This window comes from Antechinus flavipes, chromosome 3 (genome assembly GCF_016432865.1).
Source record: "Antechinus flavipes isolate AdamAnt ecotype Samford, QLD, Australia chromosome 3, AdamAnt_v2, whole genome shotgun sequence".
In the NCBI taxonomy this organism is placed as follows: Eukaryota; Metazoa; Chordata; class Mammalia; order Dasyuromorphia; family Dasyuridae; genus Antechinus; species Antechinus flavipes.
The window spans coordinates 450,621,684-450,641,533 of NC_067400.1; the positions used below are offsets into that span (position 1 = coordinate 450,621,684).

The following is a 19,850-nucleotide window of genomic DNA, read 5'->3' on the forward strand; positions in this document are numbered from 1 at the left end:
ACAGTAAAAATTTTTCACTCTCCATTTCATTTCCATTTTCTTTCACTGCCTTAAATAAATTGAAAGGTTTTTCTATCTGAATGGCTATTATGGTAAAAGGAATGTGTTTTTAATTGCAATCTGCCATCCATATAGTTAACAAATTCTCCATTTTTATCATTCTAATAATCTATTCCTCATATTTGTTTGCAAACCACAAAAAAGCTAATATAAGTTTGTCTTTTGCTTTTATTTCACCTGCATCATTTATAATAGTCCATATTATAGATTTAGGTATTCCATTGTTTCATATTTTAAAGTTTACTATGATCACTGTCATGCTATTCAATTTTATTAAATTTTTGTTCTAATGTAATAACAAGCCTCTTCCTTTTTTTTGTGTTGTCAGTGTTTCCATTTGAAATATTCTTCCTTTTGTCCATTTTGTTAAAGATTCCTTTTTTAAAAAATTAGCACAACTATTGCTAATATGGTATGCAGCTACACATCACACCCACACCACATATAATAATAGGCTAGGACAGATACCACACTAGCTCATATACATTGCATTAAATGAATTTTCACACCAAATGTGATCTAGTATCATTTTATAACTTGCACTAAATGGAATTTTGCTTTAATCAGACTCATACTAGTTGTATTAAATACCTATTAATTACGTGTCAGGTTTTGTGCTCAGTGCTGGAAATAAAACAATAAAAGTGAATCAATTTTTGACCTCAAATTTTCCTTCCATTAAGGGAGAAAACATGTACACAAATAAATATATTGAAAAAATATGTTTTTAAAATACAAGGAAATTTTAGTAAGAAAGTCACTATTTGTTGGGAAAATGTGTTTAAAATTATACTTAAGCTGAGTCTTGAAGAAAATCAGGGATTTTAAGAAATAGAAGTGAATAGGGAGCACATTCCAGGCAAGGAAAGCCAATGCACAGGCATGGAAGCAGAACAGATGAATTTTTGAATTTCTGAAGAAATAGAGAGATTCAGAGGAAGTGAGGATTTAAAGTGAAAGATTATTAATTCAGTTTGGGACATCTTATTTTGAGATATGTACTAGCTATTTGGTCAGATTAACTTAAGTAAGGGAGAGAGAACAAGGATTAAGATATAGTCTTAGTTGATCTGGTTTCTGTTAGAGGACCAAAGACTGTTAGCTTTAACAGTAAAGAGACCCCTGATATCTTTGGAGACAATATTTTTGGCTAAGTAGTGAAATCTGAAGTCTGATAATGCCAACATTAATAAGCACCATTTATAAAGCACATTTTCTGTTTTTTTTTTTTGCAGTCATTTCAGTCATATTTGACTATGATCCTATTTGAAGTTTTTCTGACAAAGATACTGGAGTAATTTTACAATTCATTTTACAGGTGAGGAAACTGAGGCAAACAAATTAAGTGGTTTGCTATGGGTCACATAGCTAGTGTCTGAAGCCAAATTTGAACTGAGGTTTTCATGACTCCAGGTCTGATGCTGTATCTACTAAACCATCCAGCTTCCCTGCTGTAAGGTTATATTATGCCTTATATTGTAAACTGGATGCTTTGATATATTCAATTTTTTGTCAAAAAGAGATCTTTAAATTTGTGTGTGTGTGTGTGTGTGTGTGTGTGTGTGTGTGTTTGTGTGTGTGTGTGTGTATACCCCTTCTGTACTTACTAGTTGAGTGACTATGAGGAAGTCCTTTAATCTTTTTAAGGTTTGTTCTTGTTGCCAAGTCTTTCAATTGTCCCTGGCTCTTCATGACCTTATCTAGAGTTTTCTTGGTAGAGATATTGGAATGGTGCACCATTTCCTTCCCTAGCTGATTTTATAGATAAGGAAACTGAGGCAAATAGGGTTAAGTGATTTGCCCAGGTCTCACAGCTATTAAGTGTTTGAAGCCAGATTTGAATTCAGGAAGATGAGTCTTCCTGACTCAACATTCTATCCACTGCAGCAGAATTGCCCCTAAAACTAAGACTTGGCTTGTTTGGTTTTGTTTGTTTGTTTTTTTACAAATAGGGATAATAAAAATATTTACCTTATAGGACAGTTGTTTAGATCAAGTAAGATAATGTTTGTAAAGTACTTTACAAACTTAACATGCTATATAATTGTCAGCTATTATATTATGGTAGCTCAAAGTGACTGCATGTACTCATGGGGAAAAAGAAAGAAAGTTCTTTTAGAAGAAGCAGCTCCAAACCTTTCTTGTCAAATCAGAGCTAATCAGAGTCAGTGGCAAGGTCAGGTTTACAGAAGAAAAAGAGAAACACAAAGATTAGAATCTAAATTGAAGGAAATATGACAAATAGAAATTAAGTTCAGGGACAGACAATCAGAATCAGCAGCACTATATGGAAGCAGTGGTAGAATTGGTCCCAGAGGCAAGAAGAAAGAGAAACTCTGAGCCTTAACTGTTGATCACATCTACTTCTCAAGTTCCTGTACTTCAGACTTAAATTAGAGGCCTGTGCCTCTGCTTACATAGGACCCAAAGCTTGGAACTAGCAAAGCCAGGGAGTACCTCATACATAATCTGGGTGATTCCTCTTTAGGGAGCCAATTCCTACTATTCCCACCTCATCCTTTAAACAAAGCAGGCTGCTCAATTTACCTGCTTGCTTGTGCCACTTGCAGTATTCCCACCCTCTGACACTTTTTTTCTTTTTTTGGCCATATCCCTCTTCGCTAAACACCCTAGGATCTTGCATGATACAGCAAGGAGAAAATGGCTAGTTTTGGACTCAAAGGAACTGGAATTGGATCCTGGCTCTGGTACTTAGCACCTGTATGATCCTGGGCAAGTCATTTCAGCTCTCCAGGCCTTCCCTATAAAGTGAGGGAATTAGACTAGGTGATTTTAAGACATCTTCCAGCCCTAAGTCTATAATACCACAATCAGTGAGAACAGCATATATATAGTTGACTGATAATACTATTCACATTTCTCCCTAGATGAAGCACATTCAGCTCTAGTCCTTCCCCATTGATTAGCTTCTCTTGCTTTCCCTTTTCTGAGTGCCATTTTGCTTTGCTTTGCTTTGGCTCAGGATGATTTGGTTTTATTGGAAGCAATCAGGAATTAAATGACTTGCCAAGGTTCACATAGCTAGTGTCTTAAGGTCAGATTTCAAATCAGATTCTCCTGACTAAAGCTGGTACTCTATTCACAACACCAGCTAGCTGCTCATCTTTGTTTTTATTAATTTGTTTTTGAGCAGAATACCCTTTTGAGTCTTTCTTTGTTGTGAAATAGTGGAAAGACTTCTTGTTTTAGAGTTGGAGAAACTGATTTAGAAATTTGTTGCTACCTCCCACTATGACTTTGGACTAGTCAGTCACATTACTTCTCTGACTCTAGGTTCCTTCTTCCCTCCCCCCTTCTCTTCTCCCCCTCTCCCCCTTCCCCTCTCCCCCTTCCCCTTTCCCCTCCCTCTCCCCCCCCCCCCCAGTTTTCAAACTGTAATTCCAAATCTCTTCTCCCATTCTTGCTACTTTCTAGTGCTCAGTGACATCACTTCAAGTCAAGTCTAGCTGCTCTTTTTTCTCACAGCTCTGCCACAGAGAACCAAGAAAAGGGATTGGTGTAATCCTTATTCCTATTTAAGACTCTTCTTCAGCCACCATTATCCAGCAACCACCTCCCCTTTAGAATTTGCGCAGTCTTATCAAAATCCTTCAGAAGTTACCTACATATTTCCAGATCAATGTCCTTTCACTCAAAGAAATTCAGTACTCACTCACATACACACATACATATATCTCCCCTTCTTTCCCCCCAGTGCCTTATTTTGAATGCCCTGGTTTCCCAATTTCTCAACATCCTCAACTCCTTTGATCTCTATCTCCAGTCTTCTTTAACCATACACACTCTGAGGAGTAGTCATATTTTTGACTCCCTTACCCTGCCCACCCTAAGTGAATTTACCGTAGGTTTCAGAATGTCTAGTTATGGCTATATTGGGGCACATATAAGGAAATGTTTCACAAATCCTTGTGCTTTTAGCAACTTTGTAAAGCTGTTACTTAAAATACTGATTTAGAAGCTAAATTCCTCATGTTATTTTTTAAATGATCCTTGTCATATTAAATATGACTGAACCGAAGCCAGAAAATAAACTATAATCAAGAATATTATTAAGAAAGTTTTCTTTCACTGTTCTTTCTCAGATTTTTTTTCTCATAATGCCATGGAAAAAACAGAAGCAAAAGGGGAAAAAAATGGTCCCTTTGTATATCTACTAATCAGGAAAGAAATGGAGCCACCCAAATATATCATGCACCATCTGTAATCTAAGTTCTACTACAGGATTATAGAGTTTTATGTTTTCTTTATATATGAACTCTAAAATATAAAAATCTTTTTATTAGCCCCAGATGTTGCATGCTTATTAAAATGCCAGAGCTTATCAAATAAAATCATTTTAGACTCATTCCTATACCACTGAGGTTTATTGCATTAAAAGACCCTAGAATTATGTCTCATGCTTTACTACTCCCTTTAAAAAATGACAGAACCAATGGAATTGTTATCATGAACCTGTTTTAAACAACAAAGAGGAACTAGTTGCTAGAATGAAAATGTGTAAACAAACCTGAGGGGCAAGAAACGAATCCATTCCATCTTAGAATCTATGATTAAGAAGGAAACAAAAGCTTGCCATAGTCTGTCATACCTATAGATTTGAAAAGAACTGATTTCAAAGAGTTTAAACTAAAAAAGAGTAAAGTCCCATGGCCTAAAATTCTAGAAGAAAAATGAGCCATACTCAAGCACGAAATTCTAGAGAAAGAGAAATCATTCTCATGAGGAGAAAAAGATTCATTGCCTATGCAAAGATATATTACTGACCACTTTAGATTTGTTTTTAAACAAACGTAGAACAGCAACAAAAACATTATGGTTTGTCTGATGGATATGGTTCTTTTCAAGAGTGAGGTGATTTAGACCAATTCCAATAAACTTGTGATGGAGAAAGCCATCTGAATCCAAAGAGAGGACTATGGGAATTGAGCGTGGATGACATCATAGTATTCTCACTTTTTTGTTGTTGTTTGCTTGCTTTTTTGTTTTCTTTCTCTTTTTAAATTTTTTAATCTGATTTTTCTTGTGCATCATGATAGTTGAGAAAATATGTATAGAAGAACATATATTGGATTACTTGCTGTCTAAGAGAGGGGTGGGAGGAAAGGAGGGAGAAAAAGTTTGGAATACAAGGTTTGGCAAGGGTAAATATTGAAAACTATTTTTGCATATATTTTGAAAATAAAAAGCTGTTACTTAAAAAAAAACATAGAGAGGATAGAAGTTTGCAAAGGTAATGAATCACAAATATAAATGTGTGACATGGTCTTGAAAGATTAGTGTTAGGAATGCAAATATTCAGAATGAGCAGAAGCTTGTAAGGAATGCCAATATAAAAAAAGGACATTTTAGATATATTGAGGGAAAAAAAGGAGCTTCAAAATAGAAATAGGATTTCTGGATTATAGAAATATGAGTTATAGAGAAGACAGAATTGCTCAAGTCTAATTTTACTTGTTTTCTTTGCCAAAATGAATGATGTTTAATAAAGGACAGAACAAAGTTGATGATGAATTGAAACTCAAAATAAGTAGAGAGATAATATGAGTACCTAGCTGACTTTAAAGAATTCAAGTCACTAAGAGCAGTGAATATCAAAGGATTCTGAAAGATCTGATAGATGTAACTGCTGAAACATTATCAGTGTTTTTACAAAGATATTTGAGTCTGGGAGAAATGACAGTAGATTGGAGAAAGACAAAAAAAGGCTGATTTTCAAAAGAGGAAAAAGAATGGAAATTTCCTGCTATGGGCCAATGAATTTGACTTGAATTTCTTGCAACATTTTAGAATGTGTTATTAAAGAGATAGTAAAAACCTCTTTTTAGAAGGCAGTAGAATCTCGGTAAGAACCTACAGAATATGTATGAAAAATGATGATATATTCAGAATATTTAAAATTAATGTTAAGTAATTTAGTTGCTTGTATTGATCTGCAATGTTAAATTCTTAATAATATTTAATGGAAATGAGAAAAAGAAGTAAACACAAAAAGCTAAAGTGGCTTTATGAAGAAAAAGTTGTATCATGCTATCCCCATTTTTTTTTTTTTTTGATAGAATAGCTGGACTAACAAATTTGGGGAATATATTAGATACAGTTTACCTACATCTTTGGAAAGAATTTGACAAAGTAGAGATGAATATTTATTATAACAATTTGTGTGTGTGTGTGTGTGTGTGTGTGTGTGTGAAAATGTGAAGAGTTGTAGGCTATACAATAACGCTAATATGTGGATTCAACATCAACAGAATGGCCAGGGCCAAAGTATAAGACTGTCAACTGGCAAGAAAGGTGGAATGAAGACTTATAGTGATCTATGCTTATCTGTATGCTTATGAACATTGTTATCAATGACTTGAGGAAAAAGGAATTTTGCAAATGATAGTATTGGAAGGATCAGGATCTGAAAAAAATCTTAATAGTTCTTAAAATTGGGCCAAATCTAATAAGATGAAATATAATAGAAATAAAATGTTATCCTTAGGTTCAAAACATCAACTTCAAAAGTACAAGGTAAAGGCAGGCTAGCTAAATGAGTGTTCTTCCAATTAAAAAAAAATCAGTGGGTTTTAGTGAACTACAAACTCAATGTGATGAATCATTGTTGCTATTGTTTGTTCTTAATTTTTGAAAAGAATCATGACATCAGGAAGATGATGCCATGACATGCGAGGGAATTGGCTTTCAGTAAGGGTGGGCTGCTCAATGTCACCAGTTTCCTTTCTTCTCTAGAGCCATCTGGATCTAGTGGCAAGTTATAGATCAGGAGGTGACCTTGGAGGCAATGGGAGATCTTGGTTTTTTTAAGTTTAAGTTAAGGTCTCTGTTTGATTGAGCCAACATCCAACCAATGATTAAGACTAGGGTAAGAAATAAAGCAAAGGATGACCTCTTTTACCTAGTTGTTGTTTTGTTTATTTGTTTGTTTGTTTTTTAAGCAATCTGAAAGGGGAAGATGCTAAGAGTTTCTGGTCAAAAGGAAAATAATTGCGATTTTCATTCATTCTGAGCAATCAGCACCCAAACGACCTCATGGGCTTATTTTGGGACTTTTTGTTGGTCAACCAATAAGAGGCAGAATGATTTGGGTTTAAGGCAGAGTCCTTAAGAAAGAAATGTTGATGATGTAAATTTTCAAATTCAATGGCTTTGAATTTACTTTACTCAGTGATATTTTACGGACCTTGCAGGTCCAAATGTTGTTATGTATGTCCTGGTAGAAATGTATAGAAGGCAGGCAGAAACTTGAGATTGGACCCTTCAGCAGCATATGATATAGTTGATTACTTCCTGTTTCTTGATACCCTATCTTCCCCTGATTCCTATGATGCTAGTTTTTTTCCTACACCTTAAAATATCCATTTCAAATTCCTCCCTTCTTTGTTGTATAAGATTTTTCATCAACTCCTAAAACTCAACATGTCCAAAACTGAATTCCTTTCCCCCTAAAACCTGCCCTCTTCTCCTAACTCTGTTTGTATGGATGACTCACCATTCTTCCAGTCATTAAAATGTAAAACTTTAGAGTTATCTTTGAGATGAATGTATAATCTACACCTTATCTACTAAGGAAATTCTGTCTCTTGATACTGTCTCTTAAATCCCTTCCTTCTCTGCCCCTGCTGCCACCTTTTTCAGTGCCTTATTCAACTCTCACCTAGAGAGACCTATCTGGGCTCCCTTCTTTTAGTCTCTACTCTTTGATCTTTCTTTTGTAGCACTGCCAAAGTAATTCTCTAAATTATCAAGTCTAATCATGCCATTCCCATGCTCAAAAGCCTTCAGGGTTTACCTATAATATAAAGCATTATTTTCAAGGCCTCCCATGGCCTGGCTTCAATTTGATTTCTAGCTATAATTCATATTAATAATAGCTGACATTTATATAGGGCTTTCCAGGTTTGCTAGGAAATTTATATGTGTAGGACATTTTGATTCTTATAGCAACCATATAAAACAGGTGTTATTAATGTCCCCATTTTACAGATGCAGAAACTGAGGTACAGAGAGCTTAAAATGACTTTTTATATACTCTACATTCCAAACAAACCAGACTAATTCCCTTTTCTGCCTCTGTGGATTCATGTGTATCTTCTTCCACACCTGGATTGGACTTGCTCCATATCTCTGACTCTGGAAAACTTTTGATTACTTCAGAGTCCAGCCCTTGGTGTCACTTAGTCCATGAGGACTTCCCTGATGTTCATAACTAAAAATGCTCTGTCCCTCCCCAATCTGTGATGCTTCTCTTCCTGGGCACTTTCAGCCATTATAATAATCTGTATTAGATTATTATATGTAGTTCATATTATATGTATCTCATCTTCTTAATAAATTCTACGCTTTTTAAGGACAGGCAAGACTGTGCTTATTCCATAGCTGTTAAAATAGAATAATTCTTAGGACACAGTAGGTACTTCATAAATGTAATAATGAATGTACTGGGCTCAAAGTCAGGAAGATAGGAGTCCTAACCTTTCCTCTGATCTTAGTTTTGTGGTCTTGGGTAAGTCATTTAGGCTCTCTGTCCTTCTCTTTTTGCATAGGTAAAAGGCAGATAAAGTTGCTGTGATGATCAAATGAAGTAATATATAAAGTACTTTCTAATTCTTAAAGTGCTACATAGGTGAAAGTTATTATTACTAACTTAAATTTCATTTTGGATAAACCTATGAATGAAAAATGAACTAGACCCAAAACTAAGGTGCAGATGGAATTAAATCTTATTTGGAAAGTTGTACAGTTCTTTAGATGATAAACTATCTTAGTCCTTTGCTGTAAGAACCCACTACTTCAACTGCAATATTGCTGAAAGTTTTGGTGAAACATGTAAATGCAAGCTTTTCAAAATATTCCAACCATACTCAAAGGGCAAGGGAAAGATGATTAAGGTGAATGTAAATATGCTGTGGTTTGATCTATATTAAGGAGCAGATTAAGCTGCGTTGGTACCTTGGGTCCTCTGCAATACAGGAAGAGCAAGAACACACTCTTTGTGTGATATTTGTTAAAATATGGACATCAAAATAATTAGGCTTGGATCGATGACAATCCATGTTGGTAAAGAATGCTCACGTAGCTATAATTAGGGATCACGCAAAACAGAGGTACAAGTCTAATGTTTTCAAGTCAGAAAAAATAGATTTAAATTAACTATTAATACTAATTGAGCTATGAAAATAAACATTGCCTTATGAAATTGGAGCCTAAAAGAAATCAGAGAAGAGCCATTAGAAACAAGGCTATAATTGTTTGTAAGTAATTCTGGAAGGGGGGCAATTCTTTTTTTTTTTTTTTTCTTGGCTTGCTTTTTATAAAGCTATCTGCTTTCAGGGGAATTCTGAAAACAGGGAAACTTACAATTTTTGCTATTAAAAGATAATTGTCTTCTCATCAGCCAATGTAGAAAATGTAGGCAGAATAGAACACATATAATATTGCAGCACTATTGATTTTTAAAGTTTTTGCAAGACTGTGTATTAATATTTTGAATCCAAGGCAAATTCAGTCAATAATGAGGATTTAGTGGAAGTAGTTAAAAAATCCGATAATTGTCTGCCATTTTACTTGATCAATTTCCAACAGCAGGGGATACCATGATTGGACTGATTTGTTTTATTTTTCCTCCAGTCAGGGATCCTTACACTCTACAATTGCAGATAACAGTAATTTTAAATCTTTCCCTTTTGCATATTTATATTCATCCAAAATGTATACCTGTTCTTAGATTTAAAAAAATTTAATGGATTGAATAAAATATTTGATTGTGAAATAAAAAGACCAAGATTGTAATTATAGACCAGATTCCTTGCATATGTTTGGTGCTTATATATCTTAATCCCATCAAAGGAAATGTATGCCCTACCCTGGAAAAACTGTAACCCCTTCATTTCTACTTGGGCCTTATTCCTTGTTTCATAGATTGTTGTGCTATTGAAATTCAGGCCTCTACTGAATACACCTCTCTGTTTGAAATAAGCAGGTGGAAATTGTACAAAACAAATAGCCAATAGTAAAGTGAATCACTCCTTTATCATCTGGTTTGTTTACCTTGGGGTTTTATTTGCTGTTTCTTGTTAGAGTGGTTTACTGCAACAAACGGTTTCTTTGTAGTTCAAGAGCAGCAGGTGTTGAAACAGCTTTTTACTGAGACTTGGTCAAAAGTCATTCATCCCTTCACTCACTTCATTGATCATGGGACTGCCTCAAAGGATGAAACTTCCCAGTAAAATATACTCAGATGTTGAGTTTGCTGCATTTATGCCTCCTAACTGGGTGTTCTTGCCTAGCCCAAAATAGCTATTCCCAAATGCAATTACATCCTTTACACAGCTCTTTGGTAAAGTAATTTCCTTAAATGGTGTTATCCTCAGACAAATGGGAACAACCAGTGAGTTCACAGCTATTATGGCACTAGAGAAATTACGAGGTTGTAAGAGTTACTAGGGAGATCCATGTGTATCCCTCTTAATCAGACAACTTATGCTTTCCTGCTTCAATGGACCACAAATCTCTTTCATGTGGGCAAGTGAGATCACCTTTTAGAGTTCAGAACACAACCAATCCACGCCTTTTCATCCTATGCAATTTCTGTCCATACTCTCCCATAATCCTTTATAGAATGTCTACCCAATATGCTGGAATGTGCTAGGGACCATGAGTCCCCAAAGGACCAAAGTCCTTTAAGGTGCCTGGCTCATTGGAGGCGCTTAATAAAAGCTTGTTGGTTGGTTGACTGAGAAGGAGCTAGGTTTTCAAAGGCTTTTTCAGCAACAGACAGTCTGATTGGTATAGGAGAACCAGTTTAGTTAAATATGGAGATATTCATTCTCAATATGCTGACCATCAGGTGATATGTTCTTTTGGCCATGATAACAACCTAGGAAACAATCAGAGAGATCAGACTGTTGTTATTGTTGTTTTTTTTAAGTGCTCTTAGGAGTACAGTACATTCTGCTATAATGCATATTTTAAAAATGTAAATTTGTTCCAGTGCTATTGATATAACAGAGAACATTGTGAACATAACTCAAATTTAAAGTTTTCTTCTGCCCAATTCTTTTTTCCCTGAAAAATGAAAAAATGTAGAAAAATGCATCACTTAACAATAGCTTCACCCCTAATTCTGATGCCTATCCCCACAAGCAAATTTTAAGTCTTTGTCAAGGTAAAATGGAATATTAATTGTTTCTAGGCCACACCATACCCTCCTCCCCTTCAGCTCTCTCAGCCATGGCCTCTTTTACAAGCCTATAATTATGACCTGACCAGTTTTGCTTGTACAGTCTGTCCAAGGCCCCAAATATGGCCACAAATATATTGCTGTTGTTGTTGTGGTTCAGCTATTTCAGCTGTGTCTGACTGCTTGTGACTTCATTTGGGGATTTTCTTGACAAGGACAGTAAAGTAGTTTGCCACTTCCTTCTCAAGTTCATTTTACAGATGAGGAAACTGATGCAAACAGGATTAAGTGATTCACCCAGAGTCACATAGTTAATGCTTAAGACTGCATTAGAATTCAGGTCTTTCTGACCCTAAGCTAGGTGTTCCATCCACAGTGCCATCTAGTTGCCTATTATTTATTGAAATATTTATGTATTTCTTAAACATTTAACATGTATAAAACTGTACTTTATTTTTGTTCCTATATTTCTCAAAAAATGTATTACTAATGAAGTTTCTGAGTTTTGTGCCTCAATCCGATTTCCCCCATAAGCTCTGTGGTATTTATTACACAGTTTTGCATAGTATGCAGTGCTTTTGGGGAACTCATATGCTGAATTATTCCAGAGCTGTTTGTACCTCATAAGACAAGCTTGTGAGCCTACAGCTAGTACAAACAGTGCCCAAACAAGACTTCACTGCTCTTGGCCATCTGGACAAGGAAAGGAAATGATCCCAAGAGGAAAATCACAGATGGTTTCAGGAAACTTACATCTTATACCCCGGGGATAAATGGGATCACATGGTGGCCATTTATGGCCTGATCCTTCACTGTCCTTATAAACAACTTTCTTGGAGTTTCTTGAATTGTCTTTTTAGGAGCAATGGAATAATGAGCCATCAGTACTAATTAACCTTATTATCATGAAGACTTGAGTTTAAAATATAACCTCAAACACTTAGTGGCTGTGTGATCTAAGCAAGTCACTTCACCTGTTCCGGCCTCAGTTTCCTCATTTGTAAAATGGTAAATGTAAAATGTAAAATAATGCCTCCTACCCAAATAAAAGCACTTTGAAAATCTTAAAATGATGTGTAAATGCTAGCTACATTATTATTATTATTATTATTAATGGGTGTCCAGCACCTACTTCTTGATTTGATTTGATTTCCCTTTACCTAGTACCATTCTGTCCTTCAAAAAAGAAACTTATCATTGGTTTATAGATGCAAGCTAAAAGGATGAGCAGAAAAGGAGGGGGAAATCATCAAAATGGGGTCACCAAAGGCAAATTTCATTTATTTCACTGTTTTTTCTATTGTTGACTCAAGATCCAATACTGTAAGTATCTAGAATATACTATATTTGTGAAGACTGTTTTAAAGAGTAGCCTTCTAACCTATTCTCTCTTTTTCTTCAGAAAACCATACTTGGATTTTCACATGAAACTTTTTTTGCAGATGCTTCCAGCTACAACTATGGGTGGCAATTCTTGCCATTCAACCACTGCTTTGCGGTGCCAGGAATGAACATGCACTGATCTTCTTATAACTAAATAACCTATTGTTATTATGCAGAGTAATTTGGATAATATCAACTAACTTATGAGAGTCATAACTCCCTTCTTCCTTGAGAGGCCTTTTAATCTTTCAAGTCTGGGTGCCATTTGATTGGGAGTATTTGATCTTGTTTGGATTTTTTGTGTTGTCTCTTTATGATTGGGGGTGGAGTATGATTTTGAGATAATCAAACGGTGATTTTCTTCTTACAGGTGCTGCCTGACAAACAGATCAAGGAGAGAGCTGGTAAGTCTATTCTATGATATGTGCTTGTACTTTTGTTTTCAATAAGTTGGTACTTTAAAGGACCATGAACAATTTGCATGCCCTTAAATACTGAAGGTGCCTATTGATGAATCAATCCTTAATGTTATGAATTTTTCTTCAATACTTCTGTGTTCCAAAGATTCATGATTTTGTTCATACTTTGTCCTAATGACCCCTATTCTCACTTTTTCTCCTTTTTTTCCTTCTTCATTACCATGCTGGTAATGCCTAGTCAGAAGCATTTGTTTATACACTAATTTCATACTCTGAGTTGCTCATTTGCTTAGCACAAGGTGTTGATGGGAGTAGGCACAGTAGATTTTGATCCATATTAAGCATTGTTATTAGCTTCATACACAGAAAAAAAACAACTCTCTCATAACATTAATCTCTACCCTTTAGCATGCTAATATTTTCTCTGTGGAACAGATCAAAAAATATGAAAGGCTTTATGTAAAATTAGGATTACTACTAGAAAAAAATCTTAAAACATGGGTTCTACTAAATAACTATGTTGTTAGCCAGTCCTTTTTCATTCATACTCAACTTTTCATGACTCATTTTGGAGTTTTCTTGGGAAAAATACTATATTTCTTTTTGCAACCCATTTTACAGATGAGAAAATTGAGGCAAACAAGGTTAATTGACCTGCCCAGGGTTACACAGCTAGCAAATGTCCAAGGCCAGATTTGAACCCAGGGAGAAGAGTCTTCCTAATTCTAGGCTCAACACTTTATCTACTGTACTACCTAGGTGCTCTACTAACTAACAGAGATTTATATACACATTAAGTTGTTTATCTTTCATTCTCAAAGAGACCCATGACATCAAGGGAGCATTGCCATGACATACAAGTGAATTGGATTTGACTACCCATTAAGTATAGGACAGACATAGCCCATATGTTTATGTGAGTATGTGTATATATACAAAAGTTAGCACCTACAAGGAAAGCATAATTCTGTGATGCAACAGTATTTTAAGAAATATTTGAATATGGATTTTTATCTAGGAAAGTTTTACAATCAAGAAATTCAAAATGAGAGGATTTTTTTGTTTGTTTTTGCTTCTAGGAGGGAATAGAAGAAGTACATTTACTTTTAATTCTAATTTTTGCATAATATAGTAAGCACTTGAGGCATCTGTTATAACCTTTAAATCTTAGTTTTTACAAAATATTGTGGAATATCTTTAAATTCTGGTTTTACATGATCTTGCAAAATGAATGTGGGAAATGCTCAAAAGATCTCTGTATCTGTATATACTGCTCACCATCTGGATAAGTGGATGTCTTAAGGAATTGTCTGAGGCAAAATTTGAATAAGGTAGTCTTTATTTCATACCTAGCAGCATTCAAGCTAGACTATCTTGAAGTGCCAGGAAGGCAAGAAGAAAACACCACAATGCTGCTTTTCCCAACTTAACTGACCAGTGTTCAAAAAATGTAAAGGGCCAGAACTCTGAAAAGGTGCACTTGAATCAAGTGCTTATACTTAAGCACCTACTCACGGTAAGATAGTGGTTTGCTAAACATATACTTAATGTTACATGGTGATGTAATGGTTGCACATGCTCAGTTGCTGCAGTGATGTAATACTGAAGTATTTAAGGGCTGGGAGGACTGGCCACAGACACAGAGGACTCTCTCAGACACAGACACAAGAGAAGACTCAGACTCCATCTTTGACCATCCTCATGGTCTCCTTCATCACTCCACTAAGACCAAGGACTTGGGCTGATCCCAAGGTCCTCTAGAAAGCTAGCCCAGACATTACAAAAAATAATGACCAAGGAATACCTTTATCTCCTTTTTTCTTAGATACTTTAAAAAAAAAAAAAAAAAGAGGGACAGCTAGGTGGCATAGAGTGCTAGGTTTGGAGTCAGAAAGATTCATCTTCATAAATTCAAATCCAGCTTCAGACACTTATTAGCTGTCAAACCCTGGAAAATCACTTACCTCTATTTGCCTCAGTTTCCTCATTTCTAAAATAAACTAGACAATGTCTTTTCCAGGAAAATCCCAAATAAGATCATAAAGAGGACAAGACTGGAAAATGGTTCATAAGTATATCTGTTGGTTGCATACTGACTTTGAATACTATATGTTAATATTATCTATGTTCTATTGAATTTTATTTATTTTGTTCAGTATTTCCCAATTATATTTTCACCTGCTTCTACTCCAACTCGGGAGTGTCACCAATTTTCCAGGCCAAGAATTTAACATTTCTGATTTAGCCCTTCAAATTCCAGCATCAACATTTACTAGCTGCATCACTTTCTGCTTCCAAGAGCCTCTGTTTCTTCATCTGTAAAATGGATATAAGACCTCATAACCTATCTTTCAGGGCTGTTGTGGGGAAAGCTCTTTCTAAAGCTCAATAATCTATATAAATATGAGCTTCTAACCAATTTATCCTTCTTGAAAGTTGAATACATTTCTCTAAGTACCTAAATCATTCCATAATGAAAATGCTGGGTGCTTCATTTCTCTTGTTGAAATCTCTAGCTGTATCTGAATGTAGAAATTTACCTCAACAAAAATAAATAAATAAAAATAATAAAATCATGTTTCATATTAGAAGTGACTAAGGAATGCATGTGAATCAGCAATATCTTGCTTTTAGAAAACTAATCATTTTAACTGGAAAATGAGCATAAGAAAGATATTTCATTTTTCTTTTTTAGCTACATAAAAATTTGATTCATCTAGGCTCAAATGCATACTTCTTTTTGACATTTAAAACTCTTCACACACTGGCTCCAATAGTGCTATAAAGCATTTTCAGCCTTATTATACATGATCCGCTTTTATGGACTTTGATGACAATCATTCTCAGTGTTTTTATATGACTTTCTTGATGGAGGATTTGATTTGAATCCAGGTCTCCCTGCCTTTGCATTAACTATCCTCCATTCCAGGAATATGCTTCCTCCTTACTGATATCTATTAAAATCCCTAATATTCTTCTAAGTTCAGATCAAGATCTGCCTTCTCTGATTTCCTCCCAAGCTATTAAGTTTCCTCTTCATCAATTACATTGTATTTCTTTTTTTTTTTTGTATATACATATATGTGTGCATTTCTCTCCCCTAATAGAATATAAGCTCCACTAATAGACTATCACTTTTGATCTTTGTATCCCAGGTGCCTCATATGTGTCAGATGCTTATTGATTTATTTGTTTATGTTCAATATATTTTCCTCACTCAGGGCTTATTCGCTGTGTGATCCTGAGCAAATCACTTAACCTTGTTTGCCTCTTTTTCTTCATCTGTAAAATGAACTGGAGATGGAAATGGCCAACCACTCTAGTATCTTTGCTCTCTCTCCCCCCCAAAAAAATTAAAAATAAGCAAAAACACCAAAGGTTCCAATGCCTAGAAATAGTAGGGGCTTGATAATACTTATTGACTGACTTTTGCACTGACTATAGGGCTTGGGATTAGAAATATGATTTTATGAATCCTTCTGCCAATATGGATCAGCACTTTCTCTATAGTTAACAGTCTCAGAGAATTGCCCAGACTGCAGAAGTCAAATGACTTGCCAGAGTTACAGAGCCAGTATGTGTCAGAAACAGAACTGAAACCAAGCCTTCCTGGCTCAGAGATCAGTTTTCTCCTGTCATTTTCAACCCTTCTTATTTTAGTGCTTTTCTTTCTGTTGATTATTCCTCATTTATGCTGCATGTCATTGTGAGTATGTACTTAACCACAAGCAGTCTCTTCCATTAGATTTTTATCTACTTGAAAGTGGCAATGTCCTTGTCTTCTATCTATATCCTCAGCACTACTGCAGTGCCTGACACATAGTAAGTGCTTAATGTTTATGACTGACTGACTGTACCGCACTGTCCTAATGTTTCTCCCATTACAGCATGAATTTTTGTTTTCTCATCTAAGAAATCAAGAGAGAGAACCAGCTACAATTTTCACCCTTGAAATAACAAGTGTTTTATTCAGTTGCAATTTAATCTCGAAGATCAGCATTTGATGACCCATCATATAATAGCACGTTCTCATATTGTGATTTTTGCATATTAAGAGGTAGAATTTGTGCCTACAAAAATCCTTGGTTTTTAGCTGTTGAAATCTACAGTGCCTCTTGGTGCTCTTTTTCCATGGGGAAATGAATAGGAAAGCAGGCAAGCAGAAAACTAGAAAGAGGCAAGTCTATTTCTATAGAAGTAATTAGAGAGAGCACCATGAGAGTAGGAAAGATCAGTGAAGGGTGGCAGGGAACAATTTTTCTGCACATGTAAATCTGATGAATATGGTAGGCAATTAATTCAGATTCCCATATAACCTAAAAAAAAATAAAATAAAGCAAAGACTTTGAGAATAAATCTGATTCTTTTCTGTCTTTGTCTTCCACAACATCCTTGACTAATTTCAGTTTTGGTGACGATTCTTTTTTGCTGTTTGAAAAAGTGAGTTCTGGTCCAGTCCAGACCTAATTGGATTCCTCCGCAGGCCTTCCAGGCCTCTTGGCCCAGCTGCTTGGTGTATTGGTGTGTGAGGGGAGATGCAATATTCCAGGCCAACTGAAGAGGCCACTGTTAGTACACATTGGCACATGGTGCCGAGTGAAACAGGAAGGAGGAAGTACCCTTGACTGGAGATCAGTATTTGTACTTTTCTTATTTACTAAAACTGACCCATATTCGTGAACTTCCCAAATACGCCTGGGGTTAAAGGGAAGCCTAACTGCAATCCAGAGCCATAAAAGGTCAGCTCCGGGATGGGCTAGGAGAAGATACGAATCGCCGCAGACATTTGTACTGCTTCAGATATGTTCTCTAGAAAGGAGCACAGAGCTAGAAGTGAAGGGTCATCCGTCCAAACCCCTGAGTTTGTAGATGAGAAAACAAAAGGCTGGAAGTGAGCAGAAGGGATGATGGAAAGGCACTGGAGGTAAAAGATGGAATACTGAGGTTCAGAGAGTAACAGACCACTTTGGTTGTAATGTAGAGTGCATGTGGAGGGGAGTCATGTAAACTAAGTCTGGAAAGGTCTTCTGGAGCCAAACCATGATGGAAGACATTCATTTCCATTTTACTCAAATGTAACATCTGACTTTTATCATCATGGAAGCCCCATCGAAGACAGATTTAAGTGAAAGCAATCACTATCAGACAGAGCAGGAAGTGACTTATCCAAGATCACTAGTAATAAAAGGCAGAGCTGGGACACCCCCTCCCACAGCCTCGCCCCCCCCCCCCTCCCTCTGAGTCTTCTGGCTCCAAATCCAATTCTTCATGTAAGAGGGGCTTTTTCTAACCATGCTGGGCTTTCCTATACTCTAGTGGGACCAGGAATTTAGGCATAGACGTAGAAATGAAATGGCCGTGTCATATGGGGTAACTTACTTCAGAGCCACAAAAAGTTTCTTTCATTTAAATCAGACATTGGTGGATCCTCAGATCTGAAAAAATCAGATGTTACATTTGGTGAAATGGAAATAAATGGCATCCATTATAGTGTGGTTCCAGTAGACTTTTCCAGACATAGTTCACATGACTCCCCTTCACAATCTCTGTGTTCTGGCCAACTTTCTATTTCCTCCTCCAGATGCTTACCTCTAGAGGCACTTCCTCTTATGGAAGGCCTTTATTGATATCTCTAGTTGTTAGTACACTTGTTCTCCCCAAACACCTTGTTTTTAATTTATCTATATAAGTTCAATAACTATCCACTTCTAAACTTCTGGAGAAAATGGACCATTTTTCATCTTGTCTTTGTATGCGCAGTACTGTATGTAGAATAAGTGCTTAATAAATGCTTATCAAGGTGCAGATAGGTAGTGCAATGGATAGAGCAATAGCCTTGCAGTCAGGAGGACCTGAGTTCAAATGTGACCTCACATGCTTAACACTTCCTAAATATATATATATATATATATATATATATATATATATATATATATATATATTATATATATATATATATATACATATATATGCTTATCAAGCAGTGCACTGCCTGAATGAGAAAATTTACCAAAATTTCTGTAAAGATTAAATACCAGTAATAGATAAACAGTGGCTGACTGCCCTAACGAATATCAGGATATTTATAGTCCTGACTTTGCTTTATCTCACTGTGTCACCCTGGAAAAGTCATTTGTGTTTTATAGTTTTATGCTCATAAAATGGGGAGGTTGAATTTTATGGTCTTTATGGTCTGACATTCAATGAATTGAATGCATTCCATAACCATTCTTTAATAATTAACCCAAAGAAACTATCTTTTATTAAATAGAATACATGTGGCAAATCTGCTTTATATTTTAAAATTTTTATTCATTACCTCATTTCTTCCATGCTCTGATGAATCTTTGCTGTGAATTCTTCCTCCAACAGTACAGCTCATGACCCTTCTATGCCTTCTCATGCTGGGTGATTCTTGTCCATGTGGAATAGTAGGTACAGAGTCAGGAAGCCCAGTGTTCAAGACCTGCCTCTTACAAATCCTGGCTTTTTGACCTTGGACAAGTCATTTAACCTCTCAGTACCCTAAGCAGATCTCTACCTGTATAAGTGAGGAAGGCTTCTTCATCTAAGAGTTCCCTTTATCAGTGAAATTACAGGTTCAGTCTTAATCTTATCCTTCCCCAGAGGAGATATCCAACATGCCCAGTGTTGGTAACTAGGGTGATGCCTTGGATAAAGCATTGGTCCTAGAGTCAACATAGTTTAATCCTTTCTCAGACACTTGCTACCTGTGTGTCTCTGAGGGAGTCACATAAGCCCCCCCCCTTTTTTTTTAATCTATA

At 35.8% G+C, this 19,850-nt stretch overlaps 1 protein-coding gene across 1 annotated transcript in view; it reads left to right on the forward strand.

The window, feature by feature from the left end:
- LOC127557311 (uncharacterized) overlaps positions 1-16,957 on the forward strand; it is a 184,822-nt gene extending 167,865 nt beyond the window's left edge. The window contains exons 4-5 of the mRNA XM_051990676.1: positions 13,017-13,050; positions 16,953-16,957. Of these exons, the coding sequence (XP_051846636.1) occupies positions 13,017-13,050; positions 16,953-16,957 (39 nt within the window). The remainder of the gene's footprint in view (positions 1-13,016; positions 13,051-16,952) is intronic.
- Positions 16,958-19,850: the final 2,893 nt, after the last annotated feature.